The sequence below is a fragment of the Acipenser ruthenus genome, chromosome 1 (genome assembly GCF_902713425.1).
Source record: "Acipenser ruthenus chromosome 1, fAciRut3.2 maternal haplotype, whole genome shotgun sequence".
Lineage (NCBI taxonomy): Eukaryota > Metazoa > Chordata > Actinopteri > Acipenseriformes > Acipenseridae > Acipenser > Acipenser ruthenus.
In genome coordinates this window covers 99,835,497-99,855,322 of record NC_081189.1, presented here as the reverse complement: position 1 = coordinate 99,855,322, position 19,826 = coordinate 99,835,497, and the positions used below count along the sequence as shown (strand labels likewise).

The 19,826-nt window shown below is 37.2% G+C and overlaps 2 protein-coding genes across 7 annotated transcripts in view; one reads left to right on the top strand and one right to left on the bottom strand.

The window, feature by feature from the left end:
* The window catches only part of LOC117421188 (atrial natriuretic peptide-converting enzyme-like), a 53,021-nt gene extending 41,296 nt beyond the window's left edge, over nucleotides 1-11,725 (top strand). The window contains exons 14-22 of the mRNA XM_034035260.3: nucleotides 3,150-3,263; nucleotides 3,704-3,814; nucleotides 5,394-5,517; nucleotides 7,068-7,193; nucleotides 8,605-8,654; nucleotides 9,007-9,181; nucleotides 9,694-9,965; nucleotides 10,059-10,192; nucleotides 10,580-11,725. Of these exons, the coding sequence (XP_033891151.2) occupies nucleotides 3,150-3,263; nucleotides 3,704-3,814; nucleotides 5,394-5,517; nucleotides 7,068-7,193; nucleotides 8,605-8,654; nucleotides 9,007-9,181; nucleotides 9,694-9,965; nucleotides 10,059-10,192; nucleotides 10,580-10,759 (1,286 nt within the window). The 3' untranslated portion in view covers nucleotides 10,760-11,725. The remainder of the gene's footprint in view (nucleotides 1-3,149; nucleotides 3,264-3,703; nucleotides 3,815-5,393; nucleotides 5,518-7,067; nucleotides 7,194-8,604; nucleotides 8,655-9,006; nucleotides 9,182-9,693; nucleotides 9,966-10,058; nucleotides 10,193-10,579) is intronic.
* The window catches only part of LOC117421187 (phospholipid-transporting ATPase VD-like), a 32,011-nt gene continuing 23,845 nt past the window's right edge, over nucleotides 11,661-19,826 (bottom strand). For 5 of the 6 annotated variants that reach the window (XM_059032656.1, XM_059032657.1, XM_034035256.3 and 2 more), the window contains 11 exons: nucleotides 19,676-19,782; nucleotides 19,405-19,531; nucleotides 18,226-18,410; nucleotides 17,436-17,700; nucleotides 17,198-17,274; nucleotides 16,966-17,091; nucleotides 16,411-16,611; nucleotides 16,157-16,237; nucleotides 15,714-15,818; nucleotides 15,167-15,354; nucleotides 12,872-14,734 (listed from right to left, as the gene is read on the bottom strand). In XM_059032656.1, coding sequence (XP_058888639.1) covers nucleotides 14,626-14,734; nucleotides 15,167-15,354; nucleotides 15,714-15,818; nucleotides 16,157-16,237; nucleotides 16,411-16,611; nucleotides 16,966-17,091; nucleotides 17,198-17,274; nucleotides 17,436-17,700; nucleotides 18,226-18,410; nucleotides 19,405-19,531; nucleotides 19,676-19,782 — 1,571 coding nt within the window. In that variant the 3' untranslated portion in view covers nucleotides 12,872-14,625. Of the gene's footprint in view, nucleotides 12,212-12,871; nucleotides 14,735-15,166; nucleotides 15,355-15,713; nucleotides 15,819-16,156; nucleotides 16,238-16,410; nucleotides 16,612-16,965; nucleotides 17,092-17,197; nucleotides 17,275-17,435; nucleotides 17,701-18,225; nucleotides 18,411-19,404; nucleotides 19,532-19,675; nucleotides 19,783-19,826 lie in introns of those variants that run through there. The other variant, XR_004547463.3, reaches the window with a different exon arrangement.

The window sequence follows — 19,826 nt, the reverse complement described above, 5'->3', positions numbered from 1 at the left end:
TATGCAGTCTCCAGTTTTATAATGCTGAGAGCTGAACTAAATAGATATTTTAACAATAGAGGGTTAACATCTCTACTGACAGCGAGTTTAAAACCAGCAATAATGTACTCCTGTCAGTCATGAAAACTTTTATAAAAGCAAATAGACAAGGCCAAACACCACCCCCTGAATTACCGGCCTGGATTTGAAGTGTCTGCGGGAAACTGAGGCACTGTCCCCTGACACCGCTGTCGGATTGGTGCGTAAAGTCTGGTTCAATCTTGGCACAACGTGGACACAAGGGTGTTCGACAGCTACCAAAAACATCTTTTGAGATCCTAAAGGAAGAGAACAGATTTGAATATGTGTGCCTCTCATATAACGAGGTCACAAACTCACCTCAAGATCTGGCTTCAGCATCCATCTTAGCTGCTCTCCCGCCTTCCTCAGTGTTATTTGAAACTCAGACCATCAACATCATTAGCTTGTGCTCAGTCCTCTAGTTTCAAGATGCCACTTTTGATGCATAAATTCACAATAAATGGAGATGTGCAATTTATTTTAATAAGTGAACAATAAATTAAATTAAATTAAATGTGGGACTATATTACACTGCGGATGTATTACACAATATAAGTTTCTGGTTTTATCCTAATTTAAAATGTGTTTTAATTATTTTAATTCCCCCAAATAAACGGTATAAACTACTTCGGTCCGTGTGGTTCTGATGATATATACCACTTCTGGGGTGGTTAAAGGCAGTATGCACCTGACAAATATAGAAAAGTATTAAATGGTAATAAGAACATAAGAACATAAGAAAGTTTACAAACCAGAGGAGGCCATTCAGCCCATCTTGCTCATTTGGTTGTTAGTAGCTTATTGATCCCAGAATCTCATCTCATGGTTGTTAGTAGCTTATTGATCCCAGAATCTCATCAAGCAGCTTCTTGAAGGATCTCAGGGTGTCAGCTTCAACAACATTACCGGGGAGCTGGTTCCAGACCCTCACAATTCTCTGTGTAAAAAAGTGCCTCCTATTTTCTGTTCTGAATGCCCCTTTATCTAATCTCCATTTGTGATCCCTGGTCCTTGTTTCTTTTTTCAGGTCAAAAAAGTCCCCTGGGTCGACATTGTCTATACCTTTTAGGATTTTGAATTCTTGAATCAGATCACCGCGTAGTCTTCTTTGTTCAAGACTGAATAGATTCAATTCTTTTAGCCTGTCTGCATACAAGAGTCTGTTAATCTGAAGCTCTTTTAAATTCAAGTAATTCTGTTTGTAAAAACTATTATATAAAAGAATATCCATGCAATTTCCATAAGAGTAAGTACTTCTCCGAATCGCAGCTCCCTGTGTAGATGATGACCAGATGGAATAAATGGTTGTTAAAAAAGAAAAGGCTGAGAGTTCAACAAATTGTTCATTTTGATTTACAGATTATAATTTGACATTAATATGGGCTCCTGGCATTTTTTGAAGTATGTGTAACATTACAAGAAGTGAAACAGAGCCCTGGTCTTTATGTAAAAATGGCCATTTTATTTATTGATTTATCAGCAATAAACAGATTACGCAGTCAAATTGGAAAACAACGTATGGCCTTCTATGTTATCTTACTCTGGGTAATTGATAACTTTTTTCATCATAATGAAATACAGCTACTGATGAGTTATAAACAAGTTTTTCAGTCAGCCACACACTGCATGACATTGGCCATGGAATGAATCGACCCAGACAAATAATATTACTGAACCAAAGAACATCCAGTGCTCTCTGAATTCTAACTGATGTATTTAGTAGTGGTATCCTGTTGCTGATATGCAGGACAGCAGTCAATACTTAATTTGCCTGATGTCCGCAGAGGACTTTACTGTTGCAAGGGGACATATGTTATCATTAAACAGACAGAATTACAACAGTTGAAGGAAGGTTCTGCTTTTTGAGACGTGAACAGCAGACCACGGATGATCAGATGGCAACGTCTTTGTTGCTACTGTAGACGTCCTGGCTCAGACAGGCTTTAAAACCCAGATTCAGGCTCAATGAGTGCAGGTCTGTCTGCTCTTGAACCACTTGGCACAGAATTTTTGGAACTCAGCACAGTTTAATAGGATGGATTGAGATCATAATGCCGGCCATTAACAGTAATGCAAAGCTATAATTTATTTACATTTATTTGTAAAGAACAAATGCACCACATAATTCCGATATTAAGAAACAGTACATACATTGTGTTGGAAGAACATTGAATGGGCTGCACAACACAAAGTCACTTTTAGCTAAGCTTTTTAATAAAGTCAACATGACACTTTCACTATCACAGTTTTACTTTTCAATTCTGCTTGCAAATGAGTGTGCATTTGTTAAAGAAATCGTGTTTGAATGTACACCAAACCAAAGTGCTCTTCAGAACTAGCCTAAAACCTGCTTGTTTGACCAGGGCTACTCAGGTGTATTATTTTCTGTTCTGTACCAGAGGTACAGTATAATGCAATGACAAAAGAAACGTTGTCCAGTTTGAAGATTTTAAATATACTAGTTTATTTTGTAGCATTTAAATGGCGGCACTGAGCAATTTGAAGCTGCTTAACTAACCCTGTTTATCAATTCCCAATTATAGATGTCAATCTTTTGAAGACATTCAACCCAATCATTATTGAGAATGTAGGTTAATAACCCCTATTAGTTGCTGAAACCCTGCCGATAAAACAAAGAGAGGCTATGGCTGATGTGTAAAACTTTCATAAAAGCAATGCTGATCAATTCCCCTAATAGTTATGCCCTAAGTTTGTGTTACCACACATACAAATAGGGACATTTTGTAGTTTTTCCATGGTTATACAATGCTTCATTACACTATGGGGGACTTTTATAAGGACACAAATTAGCAAACCTTGCAGCCCAGTCCAGGAGAATTTTTACCGGGAAAGGTTTCATATTGTTCAATACAGAGCAACCATCTTTAAAGTAGCTTTAAAAACCCCCGATGCCAGATTGTAACCCAGTTCCTGCTCAGTTGGTGGATCACATCTGTTTTTGAGGAAAGACCTGCAGAACAATGGTGTTGGTAATGTTTAACTAACACTGATGCTTTAAAGAAAGGCTTTCAAAATAAATGAGTGGAATAAACCTGTTTGATGGAAATTGCTGCCCTTTCTGTTACCAGGTTGTACTGAGCGGGGGCTGTGGGAATGCCCGTCGAACAAAGGGTGCATCAAACATACAATGATCTGTGATGGATTCCCTGACTGCCCAGACCTGGCAGATGAAAAGAATTGCTGTAAGTCATCATCACTCCTTTTTAACCAACTTGACGATTTCATGTATTTATTGTAGGCCATAAGGTATACTGGAACAAATAGGACTATGTGTATATTTAAGTGTCAACCCCCAATGCTTTTTTGTATGGACCCTACAGAAGAATATCAGACTTACCTTGACTGCCATGCGTTTGCCCCCAAGAGATATGTGTTGATCTCTTTGACTTTGTCCACCAGACAATGATGCTACATCCTGATGTTTTATTACACACTGGCATCATCTACTGGAACAATGCTTCAGTGTGGATGTGGTGAACCTATTTCTTGTAGTTCAAATGGTACTCTTGCACATTTGCAAGTCAAAACTGGGCATTTGCAATTCACTCTATATCAATTAACCACCAGCTCATATCCATAATAAAGTGTGTAAATTGATAATATTTGATTATTTTTTTAACAGCTTTCTGTAAAGACAATGAGAACGTGTGTAACAATCATGAGTGTGTGCACCGCAGCATATGGTGCGATGGCAAAACAGACTGTTCTGACAGCTCAGACGAATGGGATTGTGGTAAGTTCTGCTTTTCAGTTGCACTATATTGTTGTATTTCATTGTATTTGTAGTTGTTTCTAGCACTTTGGGTTGTGACCTGTTTAGATTCCCTTCAGTTGGTTAATCATTTCTAGAAAATAATTGAATTGCTGGTCAGCTATTCTTGGTGTTGCATTGAGATAAAATTGGATTTTAGTGAAATGTTAGTCTATTAGTCAGACTTTAAGCGGTACTTTATATCACCTACAATTTGATAATACTTAATTTCTTACTTTTTCAATGTCCTATCGTGTGCATTATCTATTATTGTACTTTTTAGTTGGATCATTATTTTCCATTCTTACTATTTCGGTAAAAATGTTATTTTTATCACTTGTAAAATCTGAGTTTCTGCATAGTGCAACTGTCATTCCTGTCCCCTCTGAAACTGTGATTTTTTTTATATAGAGATATTTCATTTACTAAGTTTCTAAAACCACCTGACTTTAGAAATTCAGCATTTCAGATGCATTCAAGTAGTTTTTTTTCTTCTTGAATTGTTAGTAAACCAGATCAATAATCATCTAAGCAGAAACAGCAGTAGAAAGTGTTAAGAGAACACATAATATGATACTAAACACGGAAGAATATACTACAAATAAAGATGGTATAAAGAATTCCTTTAACTGCAATCTGAAACTCAAACAGTATGTTACTGGAATCTGTATTGTGTGTACCACAATAGAACCATGTCAGGTGTGAGATTACAAGGCTGTTTGCCAGTTGAGGGAATTTGATGATAGTTGAACCATGAAAGTGATTCTCAAAACAATTTTGTGAAAATGATCACAACCCTTGAGATTTGAATACAACCTTGTATTCAATTTCATGCTATCTTCTCTTGCATTTACAATATACTGCCTAATGAAAAGAGGTGGGAACTGATGTTTTCAGAGGATAAAGTCAGTTAATTGGCTTTGCTGGTTATAAAAAAAAAAAGCTAAGAAGTGTGGCAAAAAATAAGCAAAGATCTAAGACTAAAGCTAGATAGGATTAAATGAAGTGTGACAGAAATAGATGAGGATTACAAGGTTGTCACTTGCAGTGTTCTACAAGGAAGTAATGTGTTTATACATAGGGGTCTTATCAGAAGATACAGACTTACTGTGAATTCTTTACTAGCGTCACTGCATGCTCTGTCATTTTATTAAGTCATTGAAACAAGCTTTACTGGTTTACAAAAACTGAAATAACCTAAAGGTGTAGTGTGCCATTCTGTTTGTAAAATAGGTTTGCATATTTAAAAAGGCTGTTATCTAATATATGCCCATGTCGAAAACTACCTCTTTACCAGCTGAAGGCTCTTCTATGGATGAATGTAGTGAGTAGTCACCAAAAAGTAGATTTTAACATCGAACTGGAGGACCAGGGAACACTTAAATTCAGAAGTACAGGACAAACCCTCAACACGGAAAACGTGTCTATTTATTTTTCGTTGACAGGCTGGAATTGGGTAAAGTAATATGTGTAGGGGTCAGTCTTACTGCCCAAACTAACTTATAAACTTCATACAGTCCTAATTGGTAAACTGCTTGAGAGCTGTCCTTTTTTTGTGTAGTGACTCTGTCAAAGACACCCTCATCCCTGCTGACCATCCATAAGTCTGCCTCGGACTATCAGGTGTGTGCTGACAACTGGCAAGAAGAGCTGAGCATGCTGGCCTGCAAGCAGATGGGTTTAGGGTAAGGTCAGTAGCGTGTAGCAGAGTCTCTGACTATAGTCAATTAGAGATCTGCTATACAGAAGCAGACATATTCCTGTTGTCAGACAATGTGAAACATCTGACATTTATGTCCCCACATGTTTTAGCCAGAAACATTACTTTTGTATGTATTATTAGGAGGCTGTGTGGCCCAGTGGTTAAAGAAAAGGGCTTACAACCAGGAGGTCCCCGGTTCAAATCCCACCTCAGCCACTGACTCATTGTGTGACCCTGAGCAAGTCACTTAACCTCCTTGTGTTCCGTCTTTCGGGTGAGACGTAGTTGTAAGTGACTCTGCAGCTGATGCATAGTTCACACACCCTAGTCTCTGTAAGTTGCCTTGGATAAAGGCATCTGCTAAATAAACAAATAATAATAATTATTGTGTGCAGCTCAGGCACAGCAAAAAATAAATAAATAACACACTGTGTTTGTAGTAGGGCCTATTGAGGGAAAGTAGAACTCTTTTTTTCTTGATGCCAGTTGATATTATAAAGCATCTGTAAATAAGTCTAGTACTACCTGTACATTTCTTTAGAGCAAACAAACAAACAAATAAATAAATAAATAAGTAAATAGCAGAACTGCCAGAAGGGATAGGCCAGCTGTACTGATGCGTCTTATTGGAGGTTCACCTAAGGAGGTGCAGTTTGAGGCTGGCTAATGATTATAAAATAATCCTGACTTGGGGTCTGACCCTGAGCAGTAACCTTTTTATCTTGCAAATAAAGCTCCTGAAAATAAGCATGGAGGCTGGAGAGAAGAAAACATGATGAGAGAAAGAACCTTCATTTCACAAGTTCCCGTTTGTGAAAAAAATCCATACATCTCATTTACAATAGAGCAGGGAGCATTGGTGTCTGTTAAAAATAACTCCTTCGCCAAAAAGAAAACAAGAACACAACCATGGAACCTTGTTAACTGTGCTGGTTTTCCATATGGAAAGGATATACATACAGGAAATGCAACCATTTGTTTTTTTATTCAGTGAAATGTAGCGCCACATTTGTTAGGGGCCAAGGGAGTGCTCAGAGGTCTGCACAGCTTATTAGCTGTCAGTGCAAGCAGTGCTCTGTCATGTGTGAGCTGACAGTGAAGAGTTTACAATGGCAAAGCACACTGTGTTCAAAACCTGATTTGGCAGAGTGGAGAGGGGAGGGAAATGAGGATTTGTTTCAGTTAATCAGTGGAGGTTGAATGGGCATTCCTCTTTTTAGGTTTAATTTGTAAATCCAGGAGTTTTTGTGACAATTTCCAGCAGTCTTTGTGAACAGAAAAATAAAAACTTGCTTTTTGTGGTATACTGTGGTAAAAGATTAGCCAAGTTCGGTAAAGCAGAGTAAAATCATTTATAACCCTGGTGTAGAGCAATGTAATTGCATTTTGAAAAAGTATGTAAACATGTATCATGGTCATTGAGCACAGGCACATTTAGATAAACAGTCTGAATTATTTACCTTTTATCCCACTTAAAAATAGGAAGATGGTTTTGTCGGGTTCTTACCTGTTCTTGTCTTTTGCTTTGAACAGGGATCTGCCCACCACCCACATTGTACAAGACCAACATGACCAACCAGGCCGCAGGAAGTGGCTGCACCTGAGCTCTGATTGGAGACACAAGAACGGCTCCACCCTCCAAGCACTTCTGGTGAAAGGGTGAGAAATAGCTTGGACACAACAATGGGAAATGCAAAGCTATTACACTGAAGTACTCTTTCTTTGTATTGTATCACAAGGAACCTTTCTTTCACAAAGCTACAACAACAACAATACTTCTAAGTGCACACTCTTTATTTATAGTACTTTTCTACTGCTGACCATACAGAACACCTTTGAAACATGTAATCTATTATCGGGAATGGATTTGACTTACTGTACATTATCCAATGGTGTATTTCCATCTTTTACCACTGAGTGTCACTGTCTATACTTTGCAGCATGACACTGTCTTGGTTTTTCCTGACTTTCTGCATGCAAAAGTGGTTGCCACTTGGAAAAGAGGAACAGAAAAAAAAACAAAAAAAAAACATGATATCTTGTTTTAAATGCTCTTTCTAACAATGCAGGAAAACCCCTCACATGTAAATAGTGTTTATTCTTGTGAGAAATAGCTTATTTATTTTGTACTGGTACTTGTTTTCATTCATTTACCAGTACATTTTCTACACAGAATAACACCAACTACATGAAGAACAGTAGTATCTTTACTTTCATATTTCTTTACTTTATTTTCAATATAAATGTTTAATTATGTTTTTGTTATATGTGTGTATGTTAAATGAACCTAGGAAATGGTTAAGTTAGAACCTTAAATACCCATTTTCATGTGAATAGAATGGAGAAAACTGTGGGACGTGATAGGTGATCCAATTATTCTATTTAGTTTAAATGAGGCAGGTGTATGTAAAAGGCTGCAACTAACCTGTATGTTCAGTTTTGTAGAGGCTGGGGCTTAAGAAGGAGTGCCAGTGGGGTGCTGCCAAAAAGGCACCCAAAAGTGTGAGGTGGAATACAGAGAGTCATTATTTTCCTCTTTATGGCCACATCACAGCTGCAGGAGTGATTCTGTTGCCATGGAGAAGTTTACGTACTTTCATACAAAGAATAATCAAGTGCAATATATCATAGCTTTATTTCCCTGTACTGTACTTGAGGCAAATATGTGGTCTCATGTTTAAATGTCCCTGCTAGTAGTCTAGATATACAGTACTGTGTTTGCTAACATGTCCTGGAGTGCCTATGGGGCCAGTGTGCTGTTAGGTCTGTCTTGCCCATATGACACCACTTACCAAAGGAAGGCATTGGGAATTACCCCAGTTTCCTTGACAATTAGCTCCAGGAAGTTTCAGACGCCTGCCAGCATACAGCAGCTCCTAGGTAATGAACATGTTCTGTTTAGTCACGGAAATTACTTTAAGTGGCGAACAACCACCAGACTGCTCCCATTAAAAAAATTCAAAACAGCTGCCAGCCTGACATTGTAGGTGTTTCATTACTTGTGCTCATAATCTGCTCCTTTCTGTTCTCACAGTTGCATTGAAATAATGTGTTTTCTTTCTGCATGCAGGCATGTCTGTTGGAGCCGAAGCAAAGTGTCACTCCATTGTGTCAAAGAAGGTACTACCAAATGCTTCAATTATACTTGTTTTTAAATTATTTAATTTTTTTTATCTGATAGTCCAAGTGAAAAAAGTGATTTCACTCCTCACCTGTTAGGTGAACACCTTCTGAACATCATACAAAAAAAAATCTCCCTTCCACCTCAAACATACACGCTTGCTCACTAAATATCTTGCTATCGCTGAACAGATAATTGTCTCCTCTTCAAAGATTGTGAAAAGGTTTTAAATATGCAAGGTGTCTTACAAGTGGAGTGGGACTCTAAATGTTATCTATTTACTGCAGAATGTTATTTATTCATTTTACTCCCCAAAAATGGATAACATTTTTTCCCCTGTATTCCTGTCAGACTGCGGCCGTAGACCTGCAGCTCGAATGACCAAGAGAATTCTGGGAGGCAGGACAAGTCGGCCTGGCCGCTGGCCCTGGCAGTGCTCCATGCAGAGTGATCCCAGCGGCCACATCTGCGGCTGCGTCCTCATTGGCAAGAAATGGTTGCTGACAGTGGCACACTGCTTTGAAGGGTGAGTATAGCAAATACTGTAGGAGGCAGGGGGTTAGGATGGAATGTGGAATATAACCAGCTTGTCTGGACAGATACAACTAAAGAGAGAGATATACATTTGCTAACCAGAATGGTACTGTATTTCCTAGGAAGTGTCTGGGCTGGGATAAAAGGCATGCTTTCAGGTGGTAAGATGTGATGCTTGACCTGACCATGAGCCAATAAAAGACCCCAACAGTACTGCATCATACTTTAAGTGATCAGTAGAAACTAAGACTTTACATGCAGTGTCATATGATAGCAAACAAGTAATACCAATACCAAATTGTTACCTGTTATTTGTAAAGTTTTACCTGCAGAATTATCAGCACTGAGTAAAAGAATTGTTGAGCAAAGAAAAAAGGATTGCAATACAGAAGCATTATAGAAGGTCCATGGTTTTGTTTGCCAAAGTGCAGACCCATAACTATGTATTTATCAAACGATTGATATTTGGTTACATTTTGGCACTCTGTTTCTCTCTATGTGAAGCCGGGATAACGCTGATGTTTGGAAAGTGGTGTTCGGTATCAACAACCTGGACCACCCATCACCCTTCATGCAGACCAGGAAGGTGAAGAGAATTATTCTCCACCCAAGGTACAACAGAGCAGTGGTGGATTATGACATCAGCATAGTGGAACTGGATGAGGAGATTAATGAGACCAGCTATGTGAGGCCTGTGTGTCTACCCAACAAAGACCAGCATGCACAGCCAGATACATACTGTTACATCACGGGATGGGGCCACATGGGCAACAGGAGTAAGTTTCATTTGTTCTCCAAGTACCTTAGAAAGCTTCTTGATGAGAGCGGGTAAACAAACCTACTGTGTTTCTCTTTTTTTTTTTTATCAGTGCCCTTTAAGTTGCAAGAAGGAGAGGTTCGGATTATTTCAATGGATCAGTGTCAATCTTACTTTGATATGAAAACCATCACGTCTCGTATGTTATGTGCAGGATACGAATCTGGAACAGTGGATTCTTGTATGGTGAGTCATGCAAGCTATTTCTAAAGAAGATGTACATTTCTGTCAGGATAGAAAGAAAAAGGTTGCTCTTAAGACTTAAGCTATTGACATTACAAATGTGTTGCAATTCTAGAACGCCCTGCAGTTTAAAAATAATATGCTAAAATAGATGCTGTAGATTTTTTTTGTTGAAATGCAGTGTACATATTATTTTGCAAACATTTCATGTAGCAAGAACTCAAATTGAACTCATCAGTAAAAAATAAGGGTCATCAATTTTATTCTTTAGAATTGTACTAAACAAATTAGACAAAAATAAATGAGTGTTTCTGTTTGTTCTCTTCAAATGATCTGGCCCCATGTGTAGGATTATAAGTGACTCTTAAGACCTGGATTTCTGTCTTCCAGGGTGACAGTGGCGGGCCGTTAGTCTGTGAAGAGTCTGCAGGACGCTGGACCTTGTATGGGCTGACATCCTGGGGATCTGTTTGTTTTTCCCAAGTCTTGGGACCTGGCGTTTACAGCAATGTAACTCATTTTGTGGAATGGATCGAGAGACAGATATATCTCCACACGTTTCTCCTCTAGTAGCCTGTGACACGGTAGAGATGGGAGGGGCTCTTTAAAACAAATTGAGACAAAAGCTTTGGCAGCTAGAGATTAAAAAACTGTGAAGATGATTCCTGGGAATCATAGGATCTTCCGGATCACAAAATATTTACATTTGATGGAGGGTGAAGGTATTATTTTACCCTAGACTCCAGTGAAGAATTGTCAGATGCTTCTAGCATTTTCTCTGAATTTGTATTCACTTTGCTGTTTTACCATTCCATGGGAACAGGTCACTTGGCTTTGAGCCTCTTAGGCTGGGCTGATTTTGATGCTGTCATTTATTTGTAGAGCTGCATTGGCGCTTTGATCATAACCGTGAACAATGCGTTTAGCATCTTGTTGTACAAGTCACAGTAGTATTTCTGTTTCTATATTCAAGACTGCAACCTGCTTGTTTAACAGTTTCGTAAGTCCTGTCACTAACATCGTTTTAACAAGAACATTACCCAAGCTTACCACTGCTCTAAAGAAAAGATCATAATCTAGTATACATGCAGGGTTTTCTTAAACTTCTGTACAGTCTAAACATACTACAATTATCTGTACTTGATTATCACAGTTTGTTTTGAACTTTCTACACTTTAATAGAAGGGAAGAAAAATACTATTGTATTGTTGAATTCCTAGTGTGAAACAGGCATCAGATGAGATTATGTGTAAGAGTCAACAGGGATACAGGAGAAATGGCTTGGAGCCAAGTGGACCAGATCCCCATTCCAAATGTAAAGACTACTTCAAGGTATTCTCAAGGGTTTTGACATAGAATATGTCTCTCTGAATGACTTCAAAATACTTCTGTAAGCATTATATGTAAAAATAGGAACGCAACAAACTGGTAAATATATGTATGCACAAGGCAACACTTGATATGTCCTGTATTTTGCCAAAAAAAAAAAAAAAACCCAGAAAAGCCATCTCTCCTATTTTGTCACAACAGAGATGCCATTCTATATGGCTTGAATCATTAATCATTTTGTCTCAGATATGCAGTATTAAAAAAAAAAAAGAAAATCTAAATCACTACTAACACACACACACACACACACACAACGAATGGGGATAATTTGACTTGTTTAGAGGGTCTCCACCCTGACCTCTCAAAACACACTGCATGCATTACTCTTGACAAACACACATGGATTTGTGAAGTTGTACTTTTATAGTTGTACTTTTCTATTATAAATACAATCACGACTTTAAAACGTGTCAGGCATTTGTACTGTTAGTTAAAATACAATGCTATACAACTGCAGAACATGCAAGCAAACGTGAGTTTGTGATTAGGGACTAAGGGTTGGGAATTATTGCAGTTTGATCGATACAGTGGATTGTTAATTGTAGAAATAGACACAGGAAACCGAATTACTTAAGGCCAAAGTCTCTGTCTCGTCTCTTCTCTAAGATCTTTGTGGCAGATAGTTTTTCAAGTCTGTGGGAGTAAAAAAAAATAAATTTCAATGTCTTTTCTCTTCTGTCGTATAAATATAATATATACATTGTGTAACCAAGCTTTGTACCTTACTGTTGAAAAGACATTTTTTTTTTGTTTCTGCTGCAGTGTGTAATTGTAACATTCCATGTAAAGATTACTTATGTTTGTAATTTTATAAAGTATTTTTATACTGCTTTTCTATGTGCACACATGAAATACAATGTATCGTGTCTTGACCATGAATCTTATTTTTACAATTAATTGTTCCATTGTAAATGACAATCTGACTTTGACCATTTCTAAGCAGATGTAATGATGGTAAACATGCCAGAAGATTTGGGGATATGCTGCTAGCATTAAAAAAAACAAAAACAAACACACCTTTGTCAAGTATACAATTCTCCAAATGATTAAGGTTGCTATACGATTATAAAAAATAAAAAATATATAAAAGTGTACTCTTGTATCTGGGTCAGTTTGTCTAAGGAATATGTAAACATTAAATAATTTTGTTGATATTTAAATTCCATACCTTTACCAGGAGCAAGAACAATGAAACAGGAAATATGAAATAGGACATTGAGACACCCACCAATGAGAAATATGCGGAATAAGAACATATGGAAAAGGCCACAGGAAAACCAGGGACACAAATGATAACATTCACGAGTATTTCCTTTATTTTCTTAATAAATGAACACATTTCAAAATTTAAAATGAGTTAAAAAAAAAAAAAAAAAAAGCAAAACAAAAACACACACAACAGAAAATTACTTAAATATACTTCATTTGCAAAAATCACGTAACCTGTGATGCTCATCCTTACAAGACAGGTATACCACATACCCGTGTGCAGCTTTTCATATCACACTGACATGGCCAATAAAAGCCAGTCAGGCTCTCACCCGAGACACTACTCTATTTTTAATCAAAGTAACAGTATGGAAACCCTAAAATGACATTCAATTGAAAATACAATATTAAGAGTGAAAATCAGGCTACTGCAAGGTCACCAAGAATAGATAATAGTTCAATTACAGCCCATGGTGCTGTCATAAAGGTGCATCTTTAACCTTTGATTACTTTCACTTGTTTTAAATGTGCTGAAGGATGACTACTGCTGATCGTTGATGAGAAAAACAAGACAAAAAAGTATATACAGTCAAGTAGACGTGATAATGCCTACTACATATTAGTGGTAGTCTATTAATACTGCAAATAAACAAGCCAGATTAAAGCCCTTCGACAGAAAAAAAAAACAACTAGCAGGTAGGTAGTTCACATTCGCAACTGTGAATACATGCATTTTACATCTCTTCACTTTTCCTACAGTATTTATCCACTTTTGTTTGTATGAAGTCTGAAAGACTAACAGTTCTTGTAATAGATGGGATTGATTGACGTCAGGGTAGGCGGGGACATGAAAGCCCACATCAACGTGGACAGAGTTGACAGCGGAGTCAGACAACCTGCTGTGTGAATGTGCAAGACTGTTTGATGTTTTTGGTGTGGCCCAGGCTGACGGGCTAGGAATAAATCATCCCAATAAACTGTGGATTTGAGTACCTGCAAAATTGTGTGTGTCTCCAATATGGACCCCGACAACCATGTTTCAACAGGGTAGTGCTGTATCTTTATAATTAAAAAAATACTGAAACCTTTTTGGGACAGAGAAGTTCCAAACCATCAGGTATTTGTTCCTACTTCTCAGAACTCTGCCAGTGAGGCTACATCATTTATTCATTTTTTTTTTTTTTTTTTTTATTAAAACGAAGCTGTATGAGTTCAAATTGATATTCTGTATAAAAACGTTAAAAAAAAAAAAAAAAAGAATCATATACTTCTGTTTGCTCTAAGGCTTGCAAGCACCTTATAAAACACACCTCCTCGATCATACTATTTAAGTTTAAAAAGTATTTGTGCAAATATTAAGGGCTGCAAACAAAGGCCAATATGGGTCAACCACTATTGGCTGCTTAATTTCTATTTTAACTCTTTCACTTCAACTTCAGTAAAGTGGAACCCAATCGTTTACTCCATAAACTTGGGTGCCGATTCAGGGGTGTTGGCTTGAAGCAGTATTTCCTGCACACTGCAGCTACAAGCCATTCTATTCAAAGATTCATGTTACGTTTCTCATCTTCAAAAGCACAATTCAAGGTCCCAGGTAATGATATATACCTTGGCAGGATGGGTGTTACCGTCATGTCACTGGCAGGCACTCTATTGTTCTGATGTGTCTTCGCCACCTGATTTGGTCCCAGGTAAAGCTCCTGATTCCATTACATGACTTGCAGGTCCAGTGCAGCCAGTTAATGGTGAGCTGCATTCTCTTAAAAAGGGTCATCAGTAGTGTTGGCCCTGATGGGGTTTATGTGCCCATACAGATTGCAGACGACTTGGGCATCTTTCTAGGCTTTAAATTCACGACTGCACTCTTCTGGGGCCATCTTATCAAACTGTGCAGCCTTACAGGTGGGTGTGGGGAATAAAATGCTTTGAACATAGCGATACACAAACCTGGAATAGAGGAGCACCATTTAAAATTACAAAATTTATCATGCTAGCCTTACAATATAAATGAAATGGACATGTTTTGAGGTCACCAAGTCACAAATGTCTGACAGCCTTAACTAAAACCAACACCTCCTCTTCTGAGGCTTTAGAGCACTTGCCTCAATTTATGCTCATGTTTTACCATCCCTACAATATTGACAGCAAAATTAGCATTCATGTTAAAACCAGGAAGTATCAATGGATATTACAAGGGGTTAAAATAGTGGCTTTTTTAACATAGGGAATTAGTGGACATAAAACTGTAATACTCCACGATCATAACAGGAAAATACATTTGTGAAAGTGATCATTGTGTGAGTTTAGTTGGTATGGAGATATGAAACACTGGCAAGGCTTTACAGGTAGACATCATTATTATTGTGTGCTTGTATTTACCTGGGCAAAAGTGCTACGATGGTAGTCAGAACACAGACCAAGTAGAAGACTGGATCAGACATGTATTGCTCCATGATCCCGAAAGGGTTGGCTGGAGAGTTGCAGGTTACGCAAGTGGCACTGAAGATCAGAGCGAACACAAAGTAAAATAGCCCACTTCCAATTAGGATAACCACATGTATCCAAGTCTGAAATAAAAATACAAAACATTCAAAATTTAAAATGCTCTAGGGAAGCTTACCCATTGCTTGTCGTTAAACTATCATTTAGTAAGGCGTGGCAGAACAATCCTCGCCTCCAGGAAAGGCAGTTCTCAGATACTGTGGACAGATGTTCTATACTGCAATGATATTATCATTCAGCCACTTTGGGTATAAAAACATATGTCACCAGTTTCAATTATCCACTTAATATTTTCAAGAAACCAATGCTGGCAAAAATGTTGCTCTGTGAAATCTTCAGGTGAACTCTTATTGGTTCATTGTAACATTTTTTTCTCAAACTTTTAATATTTAGTAAGATAATATTAGCCAGGTGTGATACTTACCAAGGTTTTGCTTTCTAAAACAAGATGCAGGAGAATGATTAAGAGAGCAGATGTGTTAACAGGCGTTCCAAAAGAGAAGACACTAATATCAGAATCTGCGTACACCTGTAATAATAATAATAATTACATTATATATATATATATATATATATATATATAAAAAAAACACAAACAAACACTAATAAACAATATGAAAGTTTACATTTAGCAGTTTTAAGGCTGCGATCATTTAGATTTACAGTATGCAACAGCCGTCAATGGAATTCACCACACTTGCAGTGAAAATCAATTCCTGAGTGTACTGGGTCTGCTCTGATCTCTAGTGCAACCAAAAACATTACTGGTATTGGTAAGGGCTATATGGCAAGGGCTCATATATTGGTTATATTGGTTGTCCCCACTTTTTGAAAAATTATGTAAGCATCTTACCAAAATATACTTACAAAATATGGAAGGAAGAAGCACACAATGCTTTGATAAAATGCATCCAACATTGTTAACCAGAAAGTTGATGGCAAATAGGCCTGTAAGAAAAACATGAGCAGAACAGTTTACTCTCAAGTCAATGAAACACAAGGTAATTTTCAGGCATCTTGAAAAATGTCACGTTCAAACAGTTTTATAGAATTTGTACTGCTGATATGATCTTGTTTATTAATGATATTTTGCCATCATCATCATCATCGTATTTCTTTACCTCAGAGCTTTGGACACTTTTGTAAAGCTCTGGCAGCCGTGTGAGTGTCTCTGCAGGAAGATCTTTGTCCAGGATCCCATATATTACAGGTGGTGCCGACGTGAAGAGGAGGTTAAAGAAAATGAGAATCCAATAGTTTGTCATTGTGTTGCCAGAAAACCCGCAAAAGAACTGATACCAGAAGAGCAGGTTCACATAGGCCTAGAAAAGGAACAGAATGTACAAGACGGTTGATATTAAAGTAATCTGAAATACTGTATATGATAGAAAGAAGTATAAAAAATACACATGGTGTCTGCTGGCTGTAGCAGTTGTAAGTTTTTCCCCAGATTCTGATACTGTCATAAAACTTCTCAAAAGAATATCTCAACTAAGTTTCATCACTATCACATAAGCATTTCTCTTTTTATGAATAACTCTAAAGTGACATGCATACGGATGCATGGACACACATCCACAATACCTCTTTTATCAGAGAAATCCACCCCAGTAAGGGAACATTACTGAAAGAGTCATTCAATTCCAAGTAGGTCAGGTATGCCACTTTATACTTACAACATTTTTATAGAAGAAATAAAGGACCATATTGGCTAATCTTGTGTAACACCAATGACCATGGACAAGCAGCAACTTGCTTAAATGTTTAAATCTTGATATAGCAAAGTCACTAGACATCACAGCCTGAAAGAAAGAGAGAACAACGTAAATTCCTAATTACATGACACTTGGCAAATTGTGTAATTACTGTATGTTTAAATTAAAGAGAATTCAGATTGTGTCAGAATACCTGCATGCCTTCCTGGCCTGAAATTCCTATCCCAACATCAGCAACCTGGATCATGCTGACATCATTGGCACCATCACCTACAGAGAATGACAAGGTTTTAAATACATTTTTTAAAAGCATGTTTTAAGTCTGGCTACATTCTCCTACAGATATACAGACACAAGATACTGTTTATTAGGGTTATACTAAAGGACAAAGTGTTGTTTTAATGAAAAAGGGGTATGTTGTAAATATTTACCTATAGCAAGAGCCAGGACTTCAAGTTTTTCTCGCACTAGCTTGACCACTTGACTCTTCTGCAGTGGAGTTGATCTACAACACACGACTGCTCGGCACTGCTTGGTTAGTTCCAGGAACGTTTTCTCCAGGCTCTCGTGCAAAGCATACTCCAGTGTCTTTCCATCGATCACCAAGCTGAATCCGGACACTGGCCCTCCACTGGGTCCAGGGACACTCTCTCCGATTTCTTTTATAAGCGTATTAAGCAATGCCTCACAACAATCCTTTAAAACAATGGAAATAATGAGATATAATCAAAGTTAGAATTCATGACAGGTAGGGGTTTAAGATACAAGCACATTTGCCCATTAAAAGTTAGGGAAATAAAACAGTTAATGGCATTACGCTTGCATATCTGATAAAGCTGCTACAATACAGTATAACTATAAAAATAAATAAATAAATAAAAAATGAACTCATTTTCAGTTGGTGTATTGCAGCAGAGGGTATCAATTTACATTACAAATTGCATTATGTGGCAAATGGATTTTATTGCATTGACAAAAAATGTTACATTTCTTTTATTCAGTTGCTATTATTATTTTTGAATACATTTTACTGTGTTTTTCTAACCATTTTGATGCAACTTACCTGGAGGACAGGCCCCTCCTAGCTAGTCTGGGGTCACTGAAGCACTATGAAATATCTCCAGTTGTAGTTAACTGATTTCCAAGTGTTTAAATAATACAATTTATACAATTATTCAAATGTTGCTATAATTACCTGAATCCCCACCACCTCCCACTAACCTTGCTGTTGCAGTTTGCAGTAAAAACTTTATCAGTAGGCCTCAGCAGCTTACAGGAACAGGCAATGTTGATGGCTGTCTCTTGTTTGTCCCCAGTCAGAACCCAGATCTTTATCCCCGCTTTCTGTAATGCTTCGATGGTCTCTGGAACACCTTCCTGGAGGCGATCCACTATACCAGTGGCACCTTACATAAAAGAGGATCAAGAAAAGGCTTATACAGAAGATATGGAAAAGTAGATAAACTAATAGAAGAGAAACCTTCTCCAAGAATTAGTGGAGCAATGGTGTTAATGTAGGATCACATTGTGAGTTTCCGACCCTGCTACATCCAGCTAGGGCTAGATGTATCATGTCAGGCTCATAAGCAACCCCAATCCAATGCTGTCTTTGATAGTTACTAAGCTCTTTGATGCCCAGGAATGGTCCCCGATTTCTATTAGCTTAAAAATATTTTTGTTTAATAAAGCAATTACCTATTTAGAAGCATCATTAAAAAGTTTATTAGGGAAGACAATTTTCAATGTGTAATATTACAACTGATCTAAAAATGTAAATAAATAGAAAATTTAAAGTATAAAAAATTGGGAAAAATTTCAATTTCGCTAGAAAATAGAATTAAAAATGCTGTTATTACCAGTGCTAAAAAAACATTTTTGTTCTACCTACAGTACTTACTTCTAATCCAAGTGGCACTATCTTGCCACATTCCTGTCTCTGTCCTCTCCTGCTTATTTTCTTTTCACACTTTCCAACTGTGCCTGCAATCATACAGTCTTCCCCCTTCCTGTCTCTTTCATGGTGTTTATCCAGTCTCAAGCAAAGCTTCTCTTTGCTCTCTTTCTGTATACTTCTCCTGACAACCCTGCCTTCTAAAACAGACTCCAGCAGCTGTAAGATACTCTACTGTGTTCTTCAAATAAATCACCCCAAAGCCAGCACCTTATTAATGGAAAGGCGAAGCCCTGCTACCTGTATTGTATAATGTCATATTCCAGATAAAAATAAAATTAAAACATTAATGCATTTTCAAGGACAAATACTGTAACTACACACCTAGTTTAAAATAATAAAATAACCTAGTTTGAATCCATTGAACAAATATTTTAATAAAATATTTGACTATTAACTATAACTTTTTGGTATCCAATAATTGTGGTGAAAAATGAATTACAACATACCCAACAAGATTAGGTTGGCTTCCAGTTTAACTGCAGATTCCAGCAAAAGCTCTTCTCTGTTATCAATACTGGTCTCTGCTAAGAAATGTAGTTTCAACCACTCTTCATATTCAGCATCACTCAGTACCTTCCAATAACAAAGGCAAAAGTAAAAAAAAAATAGCTAATATTCCATAAACAGAATGGTAGAAATAATATTTAATAGTAAGTATTATTCAGCTGTTAAACAATTTTCGGTCTTTATGTAGAATATATAGAAAACTGAAAGTACCTTATAGGCTATGCATAAAGTGCGTAGTCCTTCTCTGGCATAGTCATCTAAATGTTTTTGTGTTTGCTCTTTAATTTTGCTTAGTATTTTTTCTAATTGGATATCATCTGCAAAATAAAAGGAGGTAGAGTTAAAAGTCACCATTTTAGAG